General features: G+C 35.9%; 1 protein-coding gene across 2 annotated transcripts in view; it reads right to left on the bottom strand.

Moving 5' to 3' along the window:
• Positions 1-27,814, bottom strand: part of KIF18A (kinesin family member 18A) — a 41,053-nt gene that overhangs the window by 9,120 nt on the left and 4,119 nt on the right. For both annotated transcript variants that reach the window (XM_040607799.1, XM_040607800.1), the window contains exons 5-13: positions 27,481-27,591; positions 21,940-22,137; positions 20,450-20,626; positions 19,513-19,587; positions 19,147-19,256; positions 15,196-15,358; positions 11,140-11,304; positions 9,923-10,044; positions 8,341-8,579 (exon numbers count right to left, since the gene is read on the bottom strand). In XM_040607799.1, coding sequence (XP_040463733.1) covers positions 8,341-8,579; positions 9,923-10,044; positions 11,140-11,304; positions 15,196-15,358; positions 19,147-19,256; positions 19,513-19,587; positions 20,450-20,626; positions 21,940-22,137; positions 27,481-27,591 — 1,360 coding nt within the window. The remainder of the gene's footprint in view (positions 1-8,340; positions 8,580-9,922; positions 10,045-11,139; positions 11,305-15,195; positions 15,359-19,146; positions 19,257-19,512; positions 19,588-20,449; positions 20,627-21,939; positions 22,138-27,480; positions 27,592-27,814) is intronic.

Below are 27,814 nucleotides of genomic sequence, written 5' to 3'. Positions count from 1 at the left end.
CTGGAAGCCTTTTTAAATTAACTGTAAATGCAGGCATTCAAACCATGAACTAAATAGGCAAAGAACACAAAACTGTTGCCACAACATTAATAATTTGTTGAATTTCATCATAATGAACAGTATTTCATACTGTAATACAAGTACATTAATAAAAAGACAGTTGCAGCCATTCTATAAGGGTAAATATAAGCTGTTAGTAAAACCCCAGGCCTATTTTTAAAATCTATTTCTAGAATAAAACTCATTTTACAATGAAGGTAAAACAAAACTAGGTTTTCTTGCCCATTAAGTGTTGGAAAGCCTATAAAATATTCAAGAAGTGTCCCTTCTCATAGCTTTTTGTGAAAGCATTTAATTGCTCCTAACACAGTAAACAAAAAAGTAAACAAAAACATCACCAGCAACATCATATTTAACTAGGTTTCACTAAATAACCTAAGCCAAATGTGTCACACACACACCCAACACCCCAGTTCCATGTTAGCTTGCTGTTCTACAGTATATAGCTCCAAGAAGTTATGATATAATAAATATAAATACAGCAGGAAAAACATTTAAACTTACAAAATATAGGAATGCCAGTGTTTTTATTTTTGTCTTAATAAGGAAGCAAGATACTGAAACTGGTTGTTCATTTTTTGCAGGTGCTTTTAACAGCTGCCATTGAGAAGTTCAAATAAAATGGGCTCAGGTAACAATAGCTGCTACAAAACAACTACTCCTGTAGATTTCAGATGACTTCACATGGTCCTATCAAAAGTATTTCTCCTTAAAAAAAAGGTTTTTTTTTTTCTAAGAAGCTATTTTCAAGTACTTCAAAGGCTACTTAATGTTATTAAAACCAGTACTACTCACAGACATGTTTCCAAACTTATATATATAAAAATTCTTACCAAAAGAGAAAACTTAATACTCAAGTTGACGCAAAGTAATATGCCCGAAACTGAAACACCATACCTTGCCTGTCCTAAATACTGACTTCAAACAACTTCAGCATAATTTTGTGTAAACAAGCACTGAACAATTCAGCAAACTATTTTTTAAAAATGCGGTCACTACGTGGCTTATATTGCAACGGGACAGCTAAAACTAGGGAGAACCAGTTCCCCTAACTCCTATTCAAGAAGGGGAAAGGTTCCAGAACAAAAGACTTGAAAGTTTCAAGTGGCAAATATGAACTTCCAGTACTCAAGCAACGCAGAAGACACATTCATTTCACAGCAGATCTTTTCTACTAAAACCAAAGTATTTGTATGACAATTTCATACAATGCTTTCTCCCAGGATACTCAATTTTAACATGATATTGTTGAGTGCTTGTAGGTAGTATGTATGTAGATGTTACATACTTTAGCATATGCTTTATTTTACTGCCTACATACTCCAATAAGTAAACACTGAAAACGGAGACAACAGGAACAGCTGAGGTAATATAAAATATGTTAGTAAAATCTCACTGAGGACGTTAATAAGGAATTTATTTATTTATTGCAGTAACAAACAGTAGATACCCTATGCATATCACTTACTAATTTTAATAGTAAGAACAATCCATGCATCCCATGGAACAATTATACTGTTGAACTTGCTGCATGGCAGATCCAGTAAACATACATGGTTTACAAAATACAGACCTGACAAACTTAAAAGATACCTACTGACAATTATTACCTACAATTGGTTCGATGGGATTTCTCATTGCACCGGAACTGGAAACTGCAAGTCGGCTGACTCTAGATTGGTCTTGTATTGCTGTCTGTCTTGGGAGCATGTTACTGGCCAGCCACTAAGTGCAGGGTACCAAAGACAATGCAGGCATGGACCAAGTATGGCTATACTCATATTTTCTTAAAGAGCCAATCTAAGCAGTTCCTGAATGGATGCCTAATGCTAATTCTTAAGCATTGTTATTACTTTTCTACAGAAAGACACATGCCAGCTCTAAAGAAAATCTCCAAACCTGTTCCACAATAAGGCAAGGAAATTACAATGTTTATGGTTTCTATTTGCTTCATGTTTTATGGCCAGTTCAATCTTTCACATCAGAATGATCACTGTGATTCGGTGATATTACATTTACTTTTTATTTTATGTAGTGATTAATTTTTGTATATGCTTTACTGAAATACCCACAGTTAACTTGGACTAGCCTAAAAGGAAAAAAATTAGAAGTTTTGTTTCCTTAGCTAGCGCTTTCACAGCTACAATGCTTCTCTTTAAAAATAAGCATTATACCAAATATTTTTTAGAGAATATATCACATATTTGCTCATGTTTGATTTCAGGTCGATTATTATTAAAGATAATTGTCAGAATCCTTGATAGATACTATTTTTCTTAAGGAATTCAATTGTAAATTAGAAATAAAAGTCAACCTCCAATGACCAACCACCCTCCATCAAATAGTATGAGGTGGTTTTGGTCATGAGTTTGTTGTATTATCTGTCTCAAAATACAACTCAGAAATGCAGATTCAGGAGAGAAACCCAGCATTATTAGATATTTACAGCCCTCTGAGTTAACATGAAAAGCAGAATTCAGAATCTGTAAAACAAGAGTCCCAGCAAGTGAGTAGGGTTCAATGACAAAATGACCCTGATGAATTGGGTTAGTTCTAATTGATGTTTGGGACAAAATAATGGCCAAGACTTTTTCTTCTTCTGGAACTCATGTTAATACATACATAAGGGGATTATTTCTGGAAACTGTGCTAAATTAAGTCTAGCAGGCTGTTCTGCTAAAGGGAAATGAAATATTAATGTATTCGTTTCAATAAACATTTCTGGGCTACAAATGATTGATCCAATTACAATACTAACCATACATTTTCATTCTTTTAACAACTGACTCATGGAATTCCAAATTGCAAATGAGGTCTAATGAGTGTATTTCAATTATTTAATATTCATGCGACCCAAGGCATCACTGCAGTGACCAGTTTTGCAAACAGCCGCTATGAACTGAAAAAGGCTAGCATCCACGCTGCATTTTTGCAATTCCCAGTGGTCAGGTGTACTACAAGAAAAAAAAAAATACTTAAAAGTCATATAGGACAGCATGAAAACGCTGCTCAATAGAAGACAAGTCTTTCCTACACACAAGACACATGCCTTTCCTAATTTTAATCAAGTCTTTTACTACATGCAACTGCATCCCAATTTTTCCTGCCATGCAAAATAATACATTAGCTTTACTTTCGGATGTTTGTGACAAGGGGAGGTAATGGATGCTTTTTGGTTTGTTTCCCCACCCCCCCCCCCCCCCCCCCCCCCCCCGTAAATCAATTCCATTCTCTCAATGGTAATGTACAGTAAGGCTTCTGGAAATGGGATGCCTGAAACAATGCCAAGAACTTTCCCATTCACAGAAATACTTGCAAATACCCGTCAGAGGTCTCCACATGTCCGTCCATACTCTATGAATACTGTATGGCTCTCCATTAACCAACACTCAAGCATGAGGGCACAAATACATTTTTAGATTAACATGTCTTCAGAGCTTGTACTTTCCTTGATACAAATAATTGTTCCTGAGGTTGCACATATATGGTTTCGTGAAGCATACACAAGCTTAATCTAAAATGTTAACCTATTTGTAAACAAAAATGATAGTGGAAAACTAGCATTTCCTCTACAAAACAACAATTCTGATTTATAATTATGGTTGAACAAGTAGCATGGGTGGATGCTTAGAAACAGAAGTATAGACTGATGAAACAATTGCTTCCAAAATATCTTCTCTAATAATATAGAGTAGAAAGTATGATTAAAACATGTTATGGGAATCTCATGTTAAGGCTTCACCATGAAAGGGAGCAAGAGCAGATGTTCTTCAAGTAATGTGCTTTCAGTCATGTTTTCAGAAACAAAAATTAAATTACCAAGAACAGTGATTAAAAAAGCATAAGATGAGTACACTCAGTAGGATAAATTAATGTTGTGCAAATACTTTAAATTTGTTTTTACTTAACTTGAAATTAAATGACAATTCAAATATTCAAATGTTTCATTTTACATTAAATTTGAGGGTATTTTATTTTAAAAATCCTGAAGTATTGGTAGTAGAAAAAAATAAATCACATCCAATAAGCGCAATCAGAAATTTAAGACTCTGATATTCTGTTAAGTTCTTTACAAAGTACTCCTTGAATCATTACATTTAGAATGCTTTAGCATGCACTGCAAAACAATTGTTTGTTAGATCAAATTAATTGCCATGCATATCTGCGTTAATATAGCACTGTCTAAAGAAATCTGACGAGCAAGAAAGATTAGCTTAGGACAAATCGAGAATTTTTAAGAGCTATTTCTAGTATCCATGGTAAGGCTAGTGTAGACAGATGACTAAATTATTACTTGATTGGATGAGGTTGTTGATTAACAGTCAGCTAGTAATATACACCTCTGACTCTCAGAGCAAGCCATTTTACAGGTGGTGTTTAAAGCTTTCGAAGTTAAAGGAAAAGCAAAATATAAAGAGGTCTATTCCTGTAGTGAAGCACTATATGCGTTTTGGCAAAGCTTTCACCAAAAATCAGATTTTTTTAAGCACAAGAATTTACTATCTTGAAAACTGTATAAACAGATGTTAAATGAACGGCTAGATAATGTCTTCATCTTTTCCTTTCCCACTATAACTTTATATTACTTAATACACAGGAGATCCTTTCCAAGGAAGGAATCTTTATTAGAAACCAAGATGTATGTGCTACTGGAATTCAGCTGAAATTATTCAGTATTTTGAAAGTCCTGAGAGAAGTAAGTTTCTTATAACAAAGTAATATCCAACCCACTTCATACAATCAAGTAAGCTCATTTGGAATTTATTTTTCAAATCTTCTTTAAGAGACTTTCAACAAAACCTGGAATAAAAATCCCTACCTTTTCACCTTTGCTATCCTTCCCTTTACTCTTTTTAGATTCTTTTTCCATATCGATTACTACTTTGACTTCCTTCTTCAGCATCAGCTACTGGAATGTAGTTAATTCTCAAGAAATCCACGAGAAGTTAAGGCCATGCTTTCACAGCTTTTCCTATTCCATAGATATAATTTAGCTGCTTCAGCCTTTTGGGGACAGTGCTTACAATCAGAAAAATTATTTGTGTGACAAAATGCTTCAAGTTTTATGTTAAAACACTCAATAAAGATTTGTTTGCATTAAAACAGTATCACAGGTCTGCTTAAAAAGACTGCCAGCAAAAGGTTAGTGTCATTAAAAAAAAGTTTCATGCAATGATTAGTGGCTCTTGTTTTATGAGACACAGAATACAGTAGTTTCTTTCAAGTACAGGTGTTTTTCTGCATTGCTACCCCCTTTAAATGCATGGTGACTAAACAGTCACTTGTAGTTTGTTAATTAATTGGACATTTCCAAATACAGATAATGCAAGGATAGTACACACATCCTTAATACTTTTTACTTGATAGAAAACATGTAATTAACTTCATAAACTTACACTGAAGAGGAATTTCTGTTTTCCTCCTAAATCTTACTGTTTTCTATAGGAGTAGCATCTCATTTTTGCAGAGGGATTTTATGTCAAAAAATATTCTTTCAAATACATGGTAACCTAGGTTCAAAAGCAATACATCACATTTGTTACCAGCAGACCTAGTACACTCTTCCTCTAAGATGCTCCAGACTTATGTTTCATATGAAAGAAACATTACATTGCCACAAATTAACTTTTCTACCCTCTCCGCCAGTTTATTTAGAAAAGAAACTTCTAAGATACTAACACAAGGTGACACTTATATTAAATGTGAGATGTAAAAAAATTGCTGCTCTCAAGTTACAACATGGAAAGTAAGAATCAAATCACAAGACATGAACTTCATTGCTCTTTCCTGCTGACAAGTTAAAGTCCATGCAATTATATGTGCAATACAGATTTTTGTATTGGGAATAATGACCACTGTGTAGCACATGGCTCATGTTTTTGGTTTGTGGGTTTTTTTTTTCATCTTGGTGCAAAACACTATTTCCTTCCTAACATCTTGAACAAACAATAAATAATATAATATCAATGCAACAAAGGTGTGAGGGATCTGTATAAATCTTCCCTTTTATTTGTTCACTAAGTTCTTAGGTCAGCTCTTGCTAACATTTGCCAAGCATACTTCTGAGATGACTTTAGGGAAAAGGAATTGGATTCTTGAATAATTTATTTCATCTTTAAAGTAAAAAAGAAATCACTACATCCTTCCTATTTCTGATTGCAATGTTGCCCTTGTACTACACTTTTCCCCATGCTAATTATTTTTCCTGATTTATGTTTTTTCTTAATAGTTTGCTATATACATTCTGCACAATTGATTTCCATAACAGTTCAACATATTTCAAATGGTAATTCAAACCAACAGTGGTAGAAGAGCTATTTCACTGCACTTATTTTGTGCTCAACAGAGGAAAAACAATAAATGAAAGCACTCTAAGTGGGTAACTTCTTTCTACCTGTATTTGGGTACATCTCCCTACCTACTCTTCCAGAAAAAAAAAAAAAAAGTCCTTCTAAAAGGAAAACAAACCATATGGCTATGATATAAAATAACCACCAGTCAGGAGCACGGCTTCATGTTTGTCTTGCAGATATAAAACACCAGTCTTCAACTTAAAACTCCATGGCACATGAGAACTGAACTCTTAATTTACAAGTGGTTTAGAGAAGTCTGTATTTCTTTCCTTCTTCAGTCAGACTTACACCTCCACAAAACCAGTCTTCAGATGTTATAAATGCCATTTTTAGGAGTTTAGGGTTTTTTATATAATAAAAATGACAAATTTCAAGCAGATAATCAGTTTAAATTATAAGTGAAAATATAGGCATATATACACGCATGAAACCATTTGAAATAAGCAGTTATTACAAAAAATCACCTAATTCTAGCACTTCAGATTCTTGTGTTCTAGCACTGGAAATAAAATGTTACAGTATTTGAATTCTTAGATGAATTACAGCAGGAAACAACCCAACCTCCAGACCCTTTGCTAATCTGCTTTGCCGTAACAGAGTAATCTGACTAGAAAACCATTTTTTAAAATTATATATATTTTTTTAAAAGGATAAAAGAAAAGAAAATCACTACCTTTTATTTGAAAACCTTTCATAAAGCTTTGCAGAAGATATTTCCATTATGGTATGACAGTAGCATTGTAAGAAACAAAATGCTACCAAATGCCACAGGTACTTATCACCGCCATGATTTTCCAAAAGATTGCCAGCAAGCCAAGATCACATCCAATTTCTTTCTATATGGGAAATGAGAATGGAGCAGAGTGGAAGAACACTATAATCAGCTGAGGTCCACTGCCCTCACTCCAAGTAGGAAGGAGTAATGGGCAACAACTGCTTTTAACCTTACTGAATCCCTGACTAGCACAGGTGGAATAGGAAGTACAAAAGCATGCAAGCCTTCAGAGAGAAGGAAAATAAAGTTTGCAAACCATTTCACAGCGGTCAAAGTTTTTCCCTTTTGAGAAGCTGAAGCAGTATGTATCTGATTTTCCCTTGTTACCCATGGATGTCTTTCAGTGTTTTGGACTGTTAACTGCAACCGGAAAGCCCCAGTGTGGTGAGTGCTGCCTTCCCAGAGGATAAGATACAAGCACTGGCCCACAGCAGCTGCACTGTCAGGCCAAGATTTTGCTTGTCACCCATCAGAACAGTGCCTTCTGTAAGGATTCTTCATCCCTTTTTACCCAGGCTATGCTCCAGAGCAACTCGCTTTACAGTGAAAGAAGAAAAGCAGTGACACAGAGTTATGGGGGGAAAAGTGGGGCCATGAGGATACATCAAGGCAGTGAATTTCATGGTAGAAATGGTGAATCTTTCGTTTCTTGAAAAAATAAACTTACAAAATATTGAACTAAATTGATTCAAAGTTAACCTGCAATTAATTTATGGGAAATCTCATCGCCCTCAAAGCTATTAATTGAAACTGTGCAAAACTGTAGTAACTGCTTAACATATCAAATTGCTAACAGAATAATACTTATTAACACAATGATTCCTTTTCCATCAATGTAATGCAAAAGAATCAAATGGAATTATTAATCATACTCATAGGATCTAGGAACATTAATACACAGGGTACTTTTTAACAAGAAAACAGAGGGAGTTACCTGTTGGCAGAGTGTGTCTAGCCATTGCAAAAGTAAATTTCTTTCCTATATCCAATTAAGAAAGGTATATAACTTACAGGAAGTGGGTCCTGAGGCTCAGTTGTACAGCTGGCTTCAGGATTTGCAGATGTGTACATCCACTGTGTTTATGAATGACATACAGCTCTTGCGGGAGATATTCAAAAGTATTTCCAACAGAGAACAAATCATATACTTACGGCATGGGGTGTTTGGTCTGTGCACAAGTTGTGGGAATACAAAGACAGATGACAACTCTAGTTGATGGTTTTTATTTTGTTCCTTCTCTTCAGTTTGGTCTGCCCAAACTACTGATTTTTGTCTTTCAATCAGCTGCTCAACCTCCCCAAATTCAGTCTCAGTTAAATTATTTGTCAACCCAGCTTCTTTCAAAGTCAGGTATTGCTTGCGAAGAACTGGAAGCAAAGTAACTAGCACTCTGTAAAACAACAACAGGCAAGATAAATATGACTAAATCATAACTAATCTGATACCAGCACTGTCACTGTTAGGAATATGGGTGGTGGTGGTGCCTTCTCCCTCAGCCCCAGCCCCCCACCATGTTCTGCTGTGTAATTTAATTTATTTTGCAGGAACACCATGACACTGATAAGAAATATTCACGAGTAGAGTGATTTTTTCCTTTGCAAAATCTTGCATTTCACTCTAATCATTAACTAGGTATAGTTTTTCCTCAGTGTCCAAGATGTTCAGACCCTCAACCACCACAGAAATATAGTCAGTATAGATCTTGACTGAATTCTGACTTTCTGAAATGAAGCATCGGATAAACAAAGAAGAATATAAACCAAATTAAGTGGTTTAAGCCATGCACATCTCAATTAGATGTGCAAAGAACCTTATTAGAAGCCTCGTGCAAATAAGTTTAGATACTAGGATCTTTACCTAAATAACGGAATATACTAAAATCCACACACAATTGTAAACCAAATTAAAGTAACAATAAGTTTAGAAATTCTACCTGAATACAGACATTCGTTAACTGTGCAGTTAGTTGCAAGACTAAACAGTAGGTTCAAGCAATAGGGAAAGGGATACCTATATAAAACCCCAAAGATATAACTGCAATAATAATGTAGCTTTAAAAATTTTGCTTTCATTTTTGCAGGTTTACATATTACTTTTTGTAATGCTTATGGCAACAGCCTTTCCTCCAAAGGTAGAAGAAAAGCTGGTTGTTTCACTTGGGAATGATTTTATTACAAATATATTTATTTACCAAACAGATTTGCAATTACTTCCTACTCCTTATGTCACACTCTGAAAGCTAGTCTCTCAACACTTTCAAAAGATAGATAATGGAAAAAGAGCTGATGCTTACAACCAAATTCAGCTGTTTTCACTCTATCAAAGATCTTAATATTATAAAATTTTAATACAAGTAAATTAATGCCTACAGTTCAAGAAATTTAAAGAACACATTTATTAAAAAAACCAATACTGCTGTTCAACACAGAAGACTAAAATAAGACACCTTGATCTATTGAACAATTTGTAAAAACTATGCAAAGAAAATTAAATAGAAACAAGAAGCACTAGAATATACCTGCAGTTTCTGTTAAACAATGGTAGATACAGACCAAGATTTATTGTTTATTTTTTTAACATACGGTTTTGCTTAAGAAAAAACAATTCTAATCTAGAAAAAAAGTTCAAGAAAAGTCTTGCTTCTTTTTCAACTAAAACTAAATTCTACATATATGCCGTCTGAAGTTACAAATGACAGAAGTCTTACAGTGTCTGCTATGAAACCGTACTTACTTTTCTGTCTGCTTATAATGTTGAACTTGAAGGGACACCAGAGATAACATGTGCTCTATCTGGGCTTTCAGGTCCTTAATTTCTAGGTTTAAATGGTAACACCGCAGATCTTCACTGAGTTCCTTGGGAAATTAGCAAGAAAAGAAACTGACAACTGAGAATTGGTAGCGAGAAACTAAAATGTAAAGTAAAAATAATATTAATTCATCCTACACTGAAAAGTAAAGATGGAATGCACCTATATTATTATAATATAATGAAGTTTTATGGTAGAAAAGTATGAATTGACTGAATTTTATTTACATGCATGAATATTGCTTTGTAGATTACTTTGACCAATTGTAGGTATACTGTAATTAGCATTAAGATTCCAACAGGCACACACATATGCTTATCTATGCATGCCCCAAATGTATGTTTGATATATGTTTGCCTTTTTTCCTGTGTACTTGCTCCACATCTAAACTTAAGTGACATTGTCTAGGACAAGTCTTCAACTATATTCAGTCGTCTTCCTGAGATGCCAGTATCCCCTTTGAAATATCTTAAGTTAATTTCTTTTTAAGTATCAACACATTTTACTAACCCAGTAAAGATACAGGTATTGAAATATAATCCATTATATGAGCCACATAAGTGCTTATTACACTATCATTTAAGCCACTCCAATTGCTGGCTGAAACTAAGAGGCAGGGAAGAACAACCTTTCTTTTCCTCTTGCTCTTGCACAGACCTTCATCTGCTTCCCTTCCCTTCTGAGTCTACTGGCTAAAACTTGGCAGACCACTGCTCTTTCCCCCTTCCCTCTCCTCCTCTAGCACCCTACAAAAAAGTTTTTTTTGGCCAGGCTAAGAATTAGATTGTCACGTGGTTCAATGAGCATAGGGAGCTACTGTAAAAGCAAGATTAGAAGTGTATGGCCACAAGCAGGATCAACACTCTGGCAGCCATCTGAACAGCTCAGCCATAGCATGCTTAATCCACTTTATCATGCATTTTAGTATGTAATTGTATATTTTCATGAATAAGGAATACTTGCACAAACATTGAAGTTTTTAGGGCAGAACAGAAACAGCTAACACTAAAATTTGGAAACACCCTGGAAAAATGGCAGAAGCCATGAGTAAAAGAAAGACTAAGAGAGAAAAAAGAAAAGTCTATTAAAATCAGATGTCTAAAACACATGAAATCTGCCCTTGAAATGAAAGTCATCTTACCTTTGGAATACAACCATCTTGACCCAGGAGGCGCATTTCATTTTCAACTCGATGCAGCCAATCGGTATTTTCCTCAAAATGTTTGACCTCCTCTTCTTTCTTCTTCTGCATGTGTACACAGTGAGTTCTAAGCCTTGCAAGCCTTTGATCCGTCTTGCAAGTGGCCTAAAAATCAGCATTTGAGGGAACAACTTTCAAATTATGTTCACAAACATTTTTGTATAAAAAGATGTTTTTTCCATACCTTTATACTCAACTGGGCATAACAAACATTTTGCATTTTTGACCAGTTTAAAACAAGCAAAGTAGCACATTCTCCTTATGGTCGTTACCGAACTGCATTTAAACATTTATCTTTTTTTCTTTTTACTAGAAGCCTTTACAACAGATTACGCTACAGTCATTCGATTACACCTTTAAAGAACAATTCAATGGATTTGATCCGTTTGTGTTCTAGGCCATATTTATCTTGCGTTGGAAAGCCTGGAAAAACTACACGTGCAAATACAAACACACTTCTAAATGTAACATTACCTAACTCAAGCATGAATGCTTTCCTAAGGCATTATGTCCTAGAAAAAGCCCGCTAAAGGACAAAGCATTTGGCAAATTGAAAACCCTCTATCTCCAAGTACCAAGATTCTTCCGATGCTTCTCTGAAATCTGACAGCAGAAAGGTACAAAACCAGCAGCAGTAAGCTGGGTATGAGTGGGGTAAGTGTCGTAACAAGGCACAGAAGACTTCCTATTCAGCGGACAACTATAGTTAGCAGTATACTTTAAAAATTAGGTCAGACTCCACTGGCCATAGAGCACTTCAGCAAGAGTTCACAGTTAACCTTTGCCTGAATTTATTTAGCTAAAAAACCCAAACCCACAAACATTTGAAGTATACTGCCACAGTCAACAAAAAGTTATAGAACCCATTTTTTAAATATCATATAACCTAAATCTCTATGTCCATACATTCCAAATTTAATACCTAAAGAAAACTTCATTCATTAGAATAAATGTAGATATTTAGAACAGCAAGCCAAATTAGTTCTATTATAAAATGTCATAAGCAACTCTGTACCTCCCGTAAAGCAGAAATTACTCTGTCTGGTGCCCTTCTGAACATACTGTAGGAAACAGGAACAGTATGTGGAGAGATGCAGATTGCACCTCTTAAGCTGACTTTTCCAAAAATGCTTATTTCAACACATGGCATACAGAAACGGCATGGTAGAAACACCTGAACTACGTGCGTGCTCCAGGCAACTTGCTAGGGTCTAAGACTACATTCTGGCCAGAACTGCCCTTTTCTTTTCCTTTAGACTGCCTTAGCTGCTAAGAGGATCCAGAGAAGACAGTCACTTCATAAAGGACCCACTCCTTAGAGAAAATACCAGGAGGAAGAGTTAACTGGCAGACTAAAGCTTGCAATGATTGCTGGCTCCCTCTGATCAGTGAGGCTAGGGGAGAGCTTTCAGGACTGCTGAAGCAGAGAAATTCAAATGCATTATTTTGTATTCATCAGCTTTTACACAGTGCAGGAGAGCTATTAGGATTGAAGGTGGTATTGATAACATCCCAACATTTGATGAACCCATCCCATATGTTCCAAGGAATAAAGGATATGTTGCAACAGAAGAAGTATGGTTATGTGTGCTAGCTCTAACAACCCCCTCTGGAACACAGTAGGAACTGGGTTGCTACTGTATTTTGTCATTAAAAAAACACCACAAGAGACACAGAAGAAATCATCCCTCCTGGGCTGAAGAACTGGGACATATTCAACAAGTCGTTTTGAATCCAGCATGGGCAATTGCAGTAAGCAGAAATACTGAAACCATGATTGGACTGACTGATGGCTTCCTAGGAATATGCTCCTTTTCAAGACAGTAAAAATAGTGTTAAAAAGGCAATCAGAAATGTAGGAACAACTTAAAACCTAATATATATTTTTCAAGTCTATCAAAAAAGCACCAGCAGTTTTTTGCCATGCCTTTAAAAATAAAAAAATAAAAAAAATAAAGTTTGTAAAACAGATTCCATGACTGGTGCAAAAACTTTCAAGATAAAATAGGTCAAAACCGAGCAGACTTCCTTAACCTCTCCAAGACAGTTAAAAGTAACTATAGCACAGGGCACAGGTTAGCTTTTTATGTTTCCATACAAAGAGGAATGCTCTGAACATGTGCTCCTATTGGTACAAAGGCTTTCTGGCTAACATTGCTGCGACCGATACCTTGGAAGCAAAAGGAAAACAAAATGGATGCAGAAATACAGGTAACAAGTGGGAGGAACAGGCATTAGGCAGGAAGACTTAAACAGGCCCTTTAAATGGGCAACATTCTATTTCCAAAAAAGCTGGAAACAGGGTCAGTTATGTAGAAAATGCAAAGGACTTATTAGTCCAGGATGAACTGAACTTCCCAAGATAAACTGTGACAAAAGTTTTGCAACAAGAAAGCATTTTTAAGAACAAGGATTAAGGTAACCTAAACTCATACTGGAGTTTTTCCTTCTTTTTGAAATTGTTTTAAAGTATGCAAACTGGGGTTGTTCAAGTATAGATAAGATATCATTTGCTTCATGTTAAGTTACCTAAAATCATTATGATAACTAGTTACTGAGCACAGACAATTGTCACAGAAATACTTTAGAAGTAAAACTTTTATCGTAGAAATTAATATTTCAGAAATACTCCTGCAGCCTAACGGTATATATTTTCAAGAGAGAAAACCCAACAACAAATGTGTAAAAATTCAAGGAAGAACAAAAGCATTACAGTCCACAAGGGAAATGTGATAATCACTTTGGTAATCAAATGCCTGGGTTCCAAATTAAAGACCAATTTGTTGCAAAGTAGTCACAAATGGACATTTAATTTTACTACTACAGTGACTCTCATTGATAAATAAGGCATCACATTTATAGGACAGTGACTCTTGATCCTTTGTAAATCATATTTACAAGTAAGCTGACGGCAAAACCAACATTTGAGTGAAGCACTGCTAACACTCAAAATCAAAGTTAAATCACCTCATAAAAGAATTCATACAAAAGAGCCTATAAAGGTATACCTCATCATTATGAGTAGATACACATCTATGTTCTAGTGTAAGCAGCATTTAGAAATATGGCACAAACAGAAAATATTGTTTCAGAGTTTCTTTGGCATAAAAGAGAATTCTAGTACACATTAGTCATTTGAGATATCTTCATTAATGACAACCAAAAATATGTGATTTATTTGCACTTTGACATTTGTTTAAGGACAAATTTTCATGTGAATCACTAGGAAAAAACCAATCATATGAAACTCATTTTTGGCCAAATACAGATTGTTACTGTGACTAAGCAAGATCAGCCCCACCTTCAACTTCACCTGTACATAAGACATATATTCCTTTCAGGTGACTTATCAGAAAAATTGAGATACTGTCTAACCATGCTTACTTATTTCGACTTTGATTCTTCTAGAAAGACACAAGCATTTAATGCTGTACAACAGCACTTGCTCATACTTAGCCCCCAGACTCTTCAACTTCAAGGCAACTAAGTGTAATTAGTTCAGTTGACATGACTCAGTCTTTAAGCAGCTATCCAAACATCTTCCTAGTGACAAATGAAAACACCAATGATAATAATAACTCTCGTTTAGCCCAAAATTATGCATTTCCTTATGAAACACAAATAGATTACTGAGCTTCAATGGCTGTACCATATGTACATAAACATGGTTTTTGACAAGAGCACGATGAGTCTCCTAAGTCTAGTCAGGTCTTAAGTAACTATGCAATCAATCTACTTAAGGACAAATTGAAAAGCTTTCACAATTAGCAGCAATAAGCACGCATCCATGCACTGTGGAAAAAAACACAGCTGGCATTACTACTATGTTGTCAGAAAACGTTATCCGAGTGATAAGTAGTCTGTCCCATTTTAATTAAATATTTCAGCATGAAAGAATTATATATTTGCTTAAGCAAAATTCATACATTACTAATGATAATTTAGTTAGCAAAATTAAGAGAGATGATACCTTGTACTGCAGCATATTAAACTCACCCTTTCTACTCTTTCTTCAGAGCACATCAGTTGAATTTGTTCATGACATTGTTTCTGGTAATATGTCTTCAATGCATTTTCTTTCAGTTGCATTTCCAACTTGAGGTATTCTTTTCTGATTTCCTCACGGTTTGCAAAGACATTTTTAAGGATTTCTTTGTATCTAATAGAACCAAAGGATAAGAATAAGTAACAGATTACTTAAGACTTTTATGATCACCTCCTTTACAAAGGGAACTTGCAATTCCAAGTAAATAAAGTAAACATAAAAAAGTAAGCCTGTTTTCAGTGAACACTAAAAGGGTCAGTACATCAGTACAGATTTTTATATACTTGAACCGGAAACAGGATGTGAAACTTTGAAGGGGTCACTAAAAATAAGCCTTGTATTTATGAAGATACCGCTGAAACCCTCAAGACAGACATCTGGAACATCCTCACGTCTCCGCCTCCAATAGATACTACATACTTAGGTTCTCTACTTCTTATGCCAATTCATTAAACAGATCAGATGATTGTTACCATAGACACACTAAATCGCCCTCAAAAAAAAGAAAAGCCACAAGAGTCTTTAGCTGCTCACTTTCTCTCAAGTTCCGTTGTACAATTTTGATCACTAATGGTCCACAAAAATCAGAACATGGAACATGTTTTAACACATATTAAACTACACTAATAGGGGAAAGAAACCAAGTCTGTGATAGAAGGTACTTAGAAGTTATTCCAAGGAAACCAATGTTTACATGGCCTCATATTCTGATTATCCCTAGTCTGCAATGCAAATCAGAATGACAAGGAGAAAGTCTGGAAGCATTAGCTTGATGCAATATAAGTTTCAGAAGTGGTGCTCTTTCATTTCACTCCTGAATACTGAAAAAGCAGTACAGCATAGCCCAAATGTGGTTTGGATGTGGTTTTGAGCAACCTGGTGTAGTGGAAGGTGTCCCTGCCCATGGCAGCGGGGCTTTAACTAGACAATCTTTAAGGTCCCTTCCAACCCAAATCATTCTATGATTCTGTGATAGAAGATACTGTACATCACAGTAATAACCAACCTTGTATACATGCCATTTCATAACATCCTATTGACTTATTAAAACTTTACATAAGGCACAGTTTAACATGGAAATGTTCTGAAGATATGCATCATTTGAGATCATTATACAGTGTTTAATATAAAAATCATAAAATTAAGTACCACACTGTAAATACTCCATAAATAACACACAGGTTCAACTAGGGAGCAAGTTGAACTATGTAGTTGACTTCTTGCCAGTATGTTTCAGTATTTTATAGTCTAAAGTCTGAGTAACTCTGAGTCTTTTATTCCAGTATCTTATTACTCTCATTTAAAATCAAAAAGAATTAACAAAAGAATTCTTAGAAATTAAATGGTTTTACATAAAAGCATCCAGCAAATACTATCATTTCTAGGTAAAAATAAGTACTTCAACACACAGAATTTAGAAATAATATTTCTTTAAGAATTGTAATAGTCAGCTGCAGAGCATCAGAGTTCTTTACCCTACACTGCTACTATCTATGCAATCATGTCCACTGAATAACTGATTGGAGATTTTGTTCCCTCCTTAGTATCCATAGAAACATAGTTCCTCCTCCCAGCTGCCTAGGAAACGCAGCAATTAAGAGATGAGGGTGAATCCTCTCAGTTTCCCTCACAGTAAAACCCTGGGCATAATCTGAGAGGCTGCGGATTCTGATTCTATGTACAGTCACTGTGAGGAACTATTACCAGTAAGTCAGCCTTTTGTGTACAGTCAGTGTCCCAAATATAGCGTCAAGTATAGATGCCTCTGCAAAGCTCCTGCCTTGAGCTGCATTGACTCTTTCAATAAGCACACTTCTATTCTTATGGAGTTATTTTTACCCTCTCTTCTTCACTTAAATATGACAAAGTGATCCTGTAGGTATATCCAGGTTATGAACTTGCTGGACTACCTAGTCTCAAAGAGCCTGTGGACCTGTCAGTGACAGTTCCAAAGCCAGTGTCCACTGTCTACCTGAACAGGTTCAAGGCTTAAAGGTTGACAGACATTACATCTCCAAGCCTTAGACAACAAAGGGAGCAGGAATGACCATTGGATTTGAGCAAGCGGTGTAACCAGTGAGTCTCTTCCAGATAACAGTGAAACAAAAGCCACAGGCAGTTGTACTGAAACAGGATTGTGGATGAAGTGCTCTACCCTGTCCCAAACGCAAGTGAGTAGACAACAGAATATCTCCAAAACCTGTAAAAACAACCTGTAAAACCTGTTTTGTGGGGGAAATCAACTCATCACCCACACCATCAGTAAGATGAACCTGACAGGATCCTTATGAGGAAGAAGAAAATGGAACATTCACTTTATTGCTGATACCCAGTGGGAATGGGATAGCCTTATATGTATCTCTGTGGATCTCCCAGAACATTAAAACCCAAACATTCTGACCAAATCTTGGCATACATGTCAGGATGTCCAGCATTTTGAAAAGACTTACCCTTAACTGATTCTTCCCACACACACCCCAAATGAAACAGAGGGCAAATCACAGGAAATTTAGTTAACCTTAAAAGTGTACAGTGCAAAAATACGCAGGAAATCTGTCAGAACTCTCAGTGTGACTCAAACCTACACTACTTTTGAAAATTAAATTTAAATAACTCAAGACATTTATTGAAACCTCTGGAATGCCAGTAAAATGCTCAGTTACAGAGCATTTTGCTTTGAATGGGTTTATAATTTTGCCTCAGGTTTTCCAGTTTAAAAAATACTACATTCAGAGAGCCAACACAAAAAACTTTAACTGAATAAACCTAGGTCAGTATCTCAGAAATATGTGATGAGATATGCGGAGTCAGATCCAGGAAGACTTTCACACCAAAACCTAACCTTCTTATGGAATAGATTGCCTTCTGTAACAAATTCACATCTCACATGCTTCAATTTGTTACTTTGTGTGTGTTATGAGAGGACTGTCACATCAGAAAAGATAGACAAAAACATCACCAAGAGGAAATAAAAGACCACGAAACATTAAAGCAATAGAAAGGAACCTACAAACAAATTACACTCTCTGTGGAAAGAAGAGCTTCAAGTTCTTGCCTCTCTTAAACCTTGCTGGAAAGATACTACTGAAGTAGTATCTGCCAGCAGCAGCAGCTGCTGTCACTTACACAAACTACATTCTATCCACAAAAATGAGCTGTTAAGTAGCTTTGCTGAAAGCTAGCATTCATACGCTCCTCCCTGCCACGTGCACATGGTCACTTCCTGCACGTGCACACACACACACACATTACTAAAGTAACTGAACTAGACTGTGAGTAGAAACACCACCATTAGAACAGTGTAGTTTTGGAATTTTTGCATAATGCAAGAGACTGCCAAGTTCTGTTTGGTAACGTGCTTCTAGAGTTACTAAAAAAAATATAACTAAATATTCTACTGTTTCACCAAAATGTATCCTCTTGTTTAAAAGTCTAGATCTTGACCAGTTTACCAATAATATAAAACTATTGTAACTTTCTCTTGTAAGACACTTTCACTTTTTTGGGGTTATGAAGATAAGCTTCCTACCAGAAAAAGGATTTTTTTCTTCCTGTTATTAAAGGACTCTGCCTAGTTTTAGGAGTCCTGTGAAATGGAATTCTATCATCCTCCAAGTGTGACTGTTCCATAGACAGATCTATCAGGAAGTTTTTGTTTCTATTCTATTAATAGAAGGTTAATATCAGGATACTTCAAGTACATGACTTTGGGTTTGTTTTAAATCCACCACCAAGTTGTTCTGGAAAGGAGCGATAAGTTATGCAAACCCACACCTAGTTTAAGTAAAGCAGTGTTAAAAATGAGGAAATAAATATTGAAAACATGAAGTTTGTTTTACAAATACTTTTACAAGCTATGCAAACTCCCATTTCTAAGCGGGATTGTACTGCGATTAGTTTACCTTTGTATTTCTGCTTGCTGGGTGTTTGGAAGTGTCGCAGCTGTAAGATTTTCCGGAATGCTTGCTTGCTTTTCTTCATATTCTCTCAGTTTCTCTTTCAACATTAGGATCTAAAACAAAAAGGTACCTTTGGAATATAGTTGTTTCCGTTTCTTTAACCTTATCATTCTGTGCTTATGCCTTGAAAAGCTTTACTAATGGTAGTAGGTGATATTCCTTGTAGAAGACAAAACTTTCTTACTTCAAAAGGCTGTATAGGAGAATTAGTACAATATTGCCTCATAGGTTCAATCCCATAAACATTTTTTGTATTCGAAGTTATAGCAATTTATCTTCCAAACTTTTAACAATACATTTTTAACATACCTCTTTCTTTTGTTCGTTGCAAATTTTAACATACTGGCTTATGTGACTGTCCAAACTCACAACATTGCTCTTCAACTGTTAAAGAAAACAAACAAATTAGAATTTAGAAGGCTCTTTCATGTTTTCCTGCATAATAAATATACTTTAACTACTACATAATTACACTCTCATTATAAGGGATGAACAAAATCTTGACTTGCACAACAAAAATGTGACACTCTGCTTTCGAAGTCATCTGTTACGTATCAATGGCCATGAAATTTCCCCTCAACAGAACAAAAAAATAATGACATTTACATGCACGAACACATTTTGCATTTATTCAGACTAGTTTTATTTAATGCACAGCTTGTGAATTTCGTTATAAAAACTATCTTTAAGTATGCAACAAGTGGAAACTACAGTCAACCCCATATTACATAAAAAAAATCAAACTGCAATAAAACTGTTTATGAAAAAAAGATCAGAATAATAGAGAGCAGAAGACAGGACACACCAGTAGCTTTTTATTTATCAATATAATCTCATTTTGCTTCTTGGCCTCAGCTGAATTCTACCTGTAACAAACCTGGAGTGGCTTTTATGCAATTGCTCAGGTATTTCTTTAATATGCTTTACAGTTCCCTGAGAAATTAATAGTAAGATACTGAAACTGATTGGAAGTGTTTTGTGAGCAAATTTAGAAATAGTCCTCAGCTGGTAGAATTCACAAACTGGCAGCATAATCCCATTAATGAAGCTACATTGCTTTTAGGCCAGAACTAGTATCTACTACATCCATCAATCAGGTGATGAGCTGACTGCAAGAAAGAAGGTAACTGAAAAAAAGTTCAGACAAAATTGAAGGAAAATTATCTTCTGAAAGAAATAATTTTCCTTCTCTTAACACTACGTTATTATACTTTGACAGAGGATCAATAAATACCAACATACTCACAGAAGACTTTATATCTTTCGCTCGGTTTGCATACTTGAGAGTATTATATGTATCATCATAGAACATAGAAGACGGACTAACAGCAGCTATCATTATTGTTCGGCAATTTCCTCCAAGAGAATCTTTCAATAGACGAGTAAGTTTGCTGTTTCGATAAGGAATGTGCTGTTTCTTGCTCTAGAAAGAGTTATATGCATTTCCATGGGTTAGACAACTGTACTGTAATTATTCACCTGCCTAAAAGTCTGCTTAGAATTTCAACAATGCCATAAAACATGACAAACAGCCTTGGAAGTTTTCTTTGATACAAGTAATTTTTCTCAAACTTACAAATTTACATCTCAAATGAAGTCTCTTGGAATATTTAAAAGATTTGTAACACACGCGTTACCCAGGTTACTTTCTGATGCCTGGACACGGAACAACTATGTTTGTAATGTGTGCAGTCAACATAAAAGGTAGGCTGGGTTAAACTTCTTTCAGTTCATAGAATAATCGAGGTTGGGAAGGGTCTCTCAAGATTCATCTAGTCCAATCCCTCTGCTCAGAGCAGGGCCAGCTCAAGTAAGTTGTCAAGGACTATGCCCAGTTGGGTTTTTACTGTCTCCAAGGATGGAGATTCCACAACCTTTTCACACAACCCAAAGTCTGCTTTGTGAAGCTTTTTTTCAGTCATACCTACATAATATTAATCTCATGGTACAAAGCTAAGTCACTAAGACCCCAAACCCACACCAAGTAACTCAACACAAAAAAATCTTACTTATGTCCATGGTACAGATTTTAAATTCTGCCTCCCATTCCAACAAAGTGGTGATGAGAATGTGCAGCATCAAGAAGGGTAGTAAAAGCTCTGATTGTTTTCCCCTGGCATATTTGAAGGGGGAAATTGCTAGCTGACCAGAAGGACAAAACAGGTGTAGCTGTACACCATGGACTTGACTTTTGCTAAAATTCAGATTTTGTCATTCTCCCACACAAGTGTCCCCACTCCTTCCCTTGAGCTGGTGAGCCAGATCAGGAGAGTAATTTGCTACTGTGAGCAGGGGGTGGGGGACAGTGGGGGATGTGGGTATGCACACATATGTTAGAGCTCAAAACCCCCTCAACTTTGGATGTTTTCTCCTATAAAAGCCTTTTCCCCCAAGATTTAAGGGCATAAATCTCTGAAAAATCTTTGTCCTTGTAAGCCTATTCTACTCATAGAACTTCCTGTACATGTTTGATTTTGAAAAAGGTGGCTAAGAAAAGCAGGTACATTCATCTTTGACACTATCCTCGGGTAGCAGCACACTTCTTGAGAACTCTTTCCCACTGGGGCTGTCTTTCAGCTATCACAGAGATGATGGCGGAAAGCCATAAGAAAACCTTAAGTGAAAGTTATGATGTAAGAAGCATCAGCAATGTAATCCCCTCTTAAAGAGCACTTACTATTTTAAAAAATGTTTTCAGAACGCTAGGAGGTGCAGAAGTGGGAAAGCAGCACGTACCTTTGGGTCTGCCAAGGCATTAATGACATTTCCAAGAGCTAGCAGGGAGCGGTTAATATTTGTTCCTTCCCTAAAACGAGCCCCCTTGGCATTTGTCACGCTGGCACGTTCAGATCCTGCCAGGTCAATGAGAGACATTTTGGCGATGCGAACATTTTGATTAATGCTCGCTGTTTTATCTTGCTGTCTCAGATAAATCTACAATAAAAAAAAATGAAAATAATTAAGAAGTAACCACTAACCAGTCTGTTCTTACTGTAAGCAGTAGGTTAATTTTACACTGTAACAACTGTTTTCAGAAATTCTTATTGGAATCCTTCTTGGAATGCAAGTTAAACCTTTCGGTACCTATCTAACACCAACAGGCAGTTTGGCCTAATGGAAAACAGTGAATCCATTTCTGATACTTACGTCTTAAACTGACCTGCTTTAGGTATTATTAGGGAAAAAAAAAAAGCAAGCAGAGTGTGGTTGCATTGGGTTTGGCTGGGATGGAGCTGATTTTCTGCATAGCAGCCTGGATGGTGCTTTCAGATTTGTGACTCAAACAGTGCTGATCACCGTACACACCAACGTTTAGCTTTTGTTGAACAGCAGTTGTAGGCATCAAGGCGGTGCGCAAGAGGTTGCAAGGGGACAGCTGACCCCAACTGATCAGAAGTTTCTCCAAGGTAACCATTGCTTGAGGACTGACTGGGCATCAGTCTGCCAGTGGCAAGTGGTTGCTTCCCCTGCACTCCCTTCACTTTTTAAGGGAACCACAGACTTTTATCCTCTCCCTCTTGCTTCTGCCCTTTTGATTCTTTCCCCCGTCCTGCTACAGAGGATTAAGTGTGCAGCTGGGCCGGGGCTTACTGCAGTGGTGAAGACTGGTGAGCTTCAAATGAATTTCACAGCTAAAATAGCTCTTGATTCTCCTGCACTCAAGATGTACAACAGACTACTGCACTTCAAACTGAAAAAGATGTTGTTTTTTTAAAGGCCCCTTTTAGGGTATGCCATAAAGTCATACAGAGAGATAAACCAGGAAAAAAGCTGGACTTTCAGTGATTTAGACTTCAACTACCATTAATAGGTAAACAATATTCATTTACTGCTGTGAAAACACACACTGCTACAGGGTCTTTGGGAAAGCTGTGACCCCTGAGGCCACTGGTTCCTCCTCATGCCTTCTTTCCTGAAATTTTCACAGTACAGGAGATATACAAGGAACTAAATGCTAACTTCAGGTTTATGAAGAAGCAGGCAGAGCATGATTACACAGTCAGTAAGAAGAATTACAGTTATCCTTAGATGGCTTTTACTTTTTCAGGATTCTCTGCAAGTTTCCGCTTCTTTTCTGTTAAGTGCCTTGCCATTTTTACAGCCAATGGTTACCAGTGCTCCCATGAACGCACTTTTAAACAGTGAATTGGGAAAGTTGACATATATACAAAGTCATTGACTAATAGTGACAGTATCTCACCCGTTCCATAGCTTTAAGCTTTGCGTATGAGAAATGAAGTGTCCACAGTAATATGTAACCGGAATAAAATCGACAAGTCTTGGGAGTGAATAAAATTCTTATGACTTGCCACAAAACCTATGTCTATACCAAATAGACATGTTTCTATATCAACAATACAACTAAATTCTGTTGTACTATTTCTAGTACAACATAAGAAAAAAATTAAAAAGAACAAAAAAGCCACTTCCCTATACTTATGCTGGTAAAGTATCTCTCTCAGGCTAGTAGCACTCTACCAGAATCCAGTAACTATCATTAGCAAAGCAGAGAAAGGTGGAGTGACAGCCAAACTATGTTGTGTGACTCAAGCTTTTATAAGAATTCAAAAGATACAGGAAATGCCCCAAAGCTGAATCTTTTCTATTTCTTTGTCCGTCAGCAAAACACTTTCAATAGAACAGTGTGGCAATTGGGATTTTACTTTCAGATGCAGCAATTGCCTGACCTAGATAGAGATTTCAAACCCAAGACAGATCATACAGCAAGGCAAAACTTGTGTCTCTAAAATCAGCTCAAGGTGTCCTGGGCCAAGACTTTTACTACTTCCTTCGTCAGTTTCAGAAAACATCCTGCTTCAATAGAGTTAACAAGAAAAACCAAAGCCAGCATAAAAGACAACCGATCTCTACAAAGAAGAGTAACTCTTCAAATACTAGAAAATTTAGAAATGAAGAGGCATCAAGACAGCAATAGGGATTTCTCATCATTTATATCTGTGGAGCCAAACAGGCCATAAAGGATAAGCAGGTAAGACATGTTTTGCAGGATGTCACAGATCTGTGGAAATAGATGAGAAACTGACATAAGCAATTACCTTTAGTGCTAATTGACTAGTTAGTAATTATTCCTTACAGATGCCAGTGCTACTATTAAGTGCATGAAGTAGATAGATTATCCAAGAACTCACTTTCAAACAGGTGTATGGTTGTGTATTTGCTTAAACCTGTACACATTAGTTTAAATGTTAAACTTCCAGTTGCATTCATTGTACTAGTCAACAACAGTAATATGCCTTTGAAATGCTAAATGCAGATGCAGCATTTCTATTAAGCATTAATTTACACACCTATTTTTCATAAATTACATAATCCACCCCTCCTCCAGCATAAAGCCACTTTTGTGAAAAAGGCTTAAAACCCATTCACTCAAGCTATTATTCAAAGGCTGCACTAACTCATCTTCAAGAACACATGATAGTAGACATTTATAAGTTACACATTCAAGCTGATCATCTCACAGAACAAATGATGACTTTTACCATTCATTTGTGCACTTACAGAAAATAACCCTTAAGCAAAAGCAATTAACTATCTCGACTGACATGTAGACCATCTCAGAAGACAAACACAACAGACATTCAGGATCGTTAGAGTTAACTGGATTAGGAATATTGAGAAGAACACCAGAGAGTTTTTACTACTTATGGTATCCTTGAACATAATCAGCTTGACAGTTTTTGTGAATGAACTGTGCACTGGAGATGAACGCTGAGTACACAGCAGAACGTGCTTCCAGTCGTAACATGGCAAAGTCTAATCTTTATGTCGAAAGGTCTTTTCCTTCAAAGAGTTTTAACACCCAGACATTTGTCCACATATATCAAGTTTAATCAAGCATGCTGTTTTAACTGTCTGCAACTGCATACAGAGACCGGCTAAGAGACAGGCAGTATGTTTTACATAATTGTGGCTACTCACTGGCTACTACTGCTATGAGGACACAGAAAAACAAGTAAAGAACACAAAGAATTAGTCCAGAAATTGCTCTGCCAGTTATCTCAAGCTCAAAGACAAAAATGTACACATGACTTTGAGCAGTCTGAAGAATTCCATTATCAACAAGAACCATCTCTGGAAAAAAAAAAAATCATTCAGAGCTTAATATATGTGACTTGCAGAAGTATACACATTTTGCTTTCTCAAGTCAGATGCTCACTGTAACAGTATTTCACAAACCAGTCAAAGGATTGTTATTTGTACTTTCTTATGCGTCACACCAGTTTACAGTGTGTACGTAATACACACAGAAAAAACACCCGAAGCATGCTCATTTTGTAACCTAATATGAAAAGCATTCACAAAACCACCAAGCGTGACCACTTTTGTTCAGTGCGTTGCAAACAAGCTGCATCCTAAATAGATATATTTTATATATATACACAGAGAAATGATATATTTGCAATTCTACAATGTTCAGATACAAGAGGATCTTTGTTTCCATTATGGTTTTAATTAGAAATAATTATAGACTTAATTATAGAATAATACAATTTATAAGAAAGTAAATAATCCTTTAACCTGCAAGCGTTTGTATTGGGTTTGCTTTTGCTGTCTGTAAGCTGGAAATAGTTTGAAATGATAAATTTTAAAAAAGCATAAATCTGATTAAGTGTACCAAACCCATTTTTTTCAGTCACACATTCAAACAAAAGTATTGTAAGATATAAGCCTTTTTTGTCAGTATAGGTTATTTGGTGAATGCACAACTTGCACTAACAAGTAGATATATCTAAAGTGAGATCAGTTTACCAGAATAAATACAGAACATTGGCTGGACAAGACAAACTCTCCATCATCCCTGTTCACAGAAATGTCATCTTCTTAAAGACACTATGAATCTGTAACATCTAATTCATTTAATTGCTTGCCACTTTTAGAAACGACCAGAGAATACAAAGCCTGCCAGATAACACAATTCAGAGCTTTTTCCTGAGTAAGAGGGAGGGAGTGATGACACTGCAGCCCAGCAGGTTAAGAAACAGAAATCAGCAGTTCACTCTGAGATCAGTCTGCTGCATTGTACTTTGTGCCTTATTAAAGGCAGCACACATCAACAACAACGCAGCTCTCAAACTTAACAACTTTGTAACTAGACTTTGCATTAAATAAGCAACCATGGGTAAGGCTTCCATGGAAATTAAAAACAGCAATATCAAACAAAAGCTGAAAGTATACAAGAAAATATACAAGCTTTTAGAGCGGGAATGCCTTTTGCTCTGTTACGTATTTTAGAAGTATTTAACATATTTACTATCTAAGTTCTTTTGTCATTAGTATTGACAGTCGAGCTCTGGAGTGCTAACTTTGCCTAACTTAGCAGATACAGTTAAGAACAGGCTAACAGTTACAAGTTTAGCTGCAATGCAAGGACCAGAATTCAAATTTATTTTAATATTTTGCAACCCAGAATGGCAACATATACATAATCGAAGATGGTGTGCTTTGCAGAACGCACCAGGAAACAACAACAAAAAAATATTTCTGCTAACAGGAATAATTTTTAAACAGTATTTTTAAAAAAATATGGGTGTATTTAAGAAGAGTCAGAAGGATAAGGTGGTGGTAAACAAACAGCAGTATCTTTGGAGAAGTCTTAAGTTCTATCAGATTTGTACAACACATGCAAAACTCCTCTATGGTATCTAAACATCAGTACTTTATTTTGATGATGCATGTGTGTGGAAATATTTTCAGAGTATATATACTGCTATAGTTATTCTACATTTTGGCACATACACTTCAGTGTAAAAATCAACATTAACCAAAATAAGGACGATGAGAAAGTACTACTTGAGATTCTCAGTTTGTCAGACACATAACTGCATTCCCTAAAATATGTTTTCTAGAAAAATGCTGAGCAACAGAATGAAACCAGGAAGCATTAAAAAAGCAACACCACCCAACAACTTTCAGTTTCTAAGATTACAATAGGGAAGTATATTCAAGGCTCAAAATCACAGTTTTACAGAAAAGAGATTTCTTCTAAGGGGTATTAGTTCAAACTATTGGACACAGGGAGCTTTTAATTGAACTTGATTTTTCAAATATAATCCCTATGATCTTTTACATCCTTACAAAGAATGAGATGTCAGCAAGATTAGTAAACTGGAAAACTTTAATCTCCTCTTACACCAAACTAAGGTTCAATGCAGAGTAAGAACCCCAAAAAAGGAACAACTTCCATTGCATTCAACTTTAAACAGTAACTACAACTCATAGTAATGACTACTGTACATACCCTGTGTATCGTCTTACCTGGAAGACAGCATGCGACCGGGAAGAGGAGGCATTTACATCTGTGGGATGCTGTGTTCTATTTCTATTTCCATAATCCAACATTTGAAGTATTTCCTCTGCTGATTTAGGCTTCAAGGGTACAGCACAAGAGAAATGCATGAGTTTTTTTTTCTTTTTTGTCAACTATAGGGGATTCTAAAATACATTAACATTCATCTTAAAAAAAAAAAATAAAGGCACTAAAAATTTTAGTTACCTAGAAATTAAAGAAATCTCCTGGTTTGGAATTGAGGCACTTTGAACAAATATTCTCAGTTAAAAAGCAGTAAGATATGAAAAGCAAGCACTTAAT

Source organism: Falco naumanni, chromosome 10 (genome assembly GCF_017639655.2).
Source record: "Falco naumanni isolate bFalNau1 chromosome 10, bFalNau1.pat, whole genome shotgun sequence".
Classification (NCBI taxonomy): domain Eukaryota; kingdom Metazoa; phylum Chordata; class Aves; order Falconiformes; family Falconidae; genus Falco; species Falco naumanni.
The sequence above is the reverse complement of the archived record's forward strand: the minus strand, read 5'-3'. Positions and strand labels throughout refer to the sequence as shown.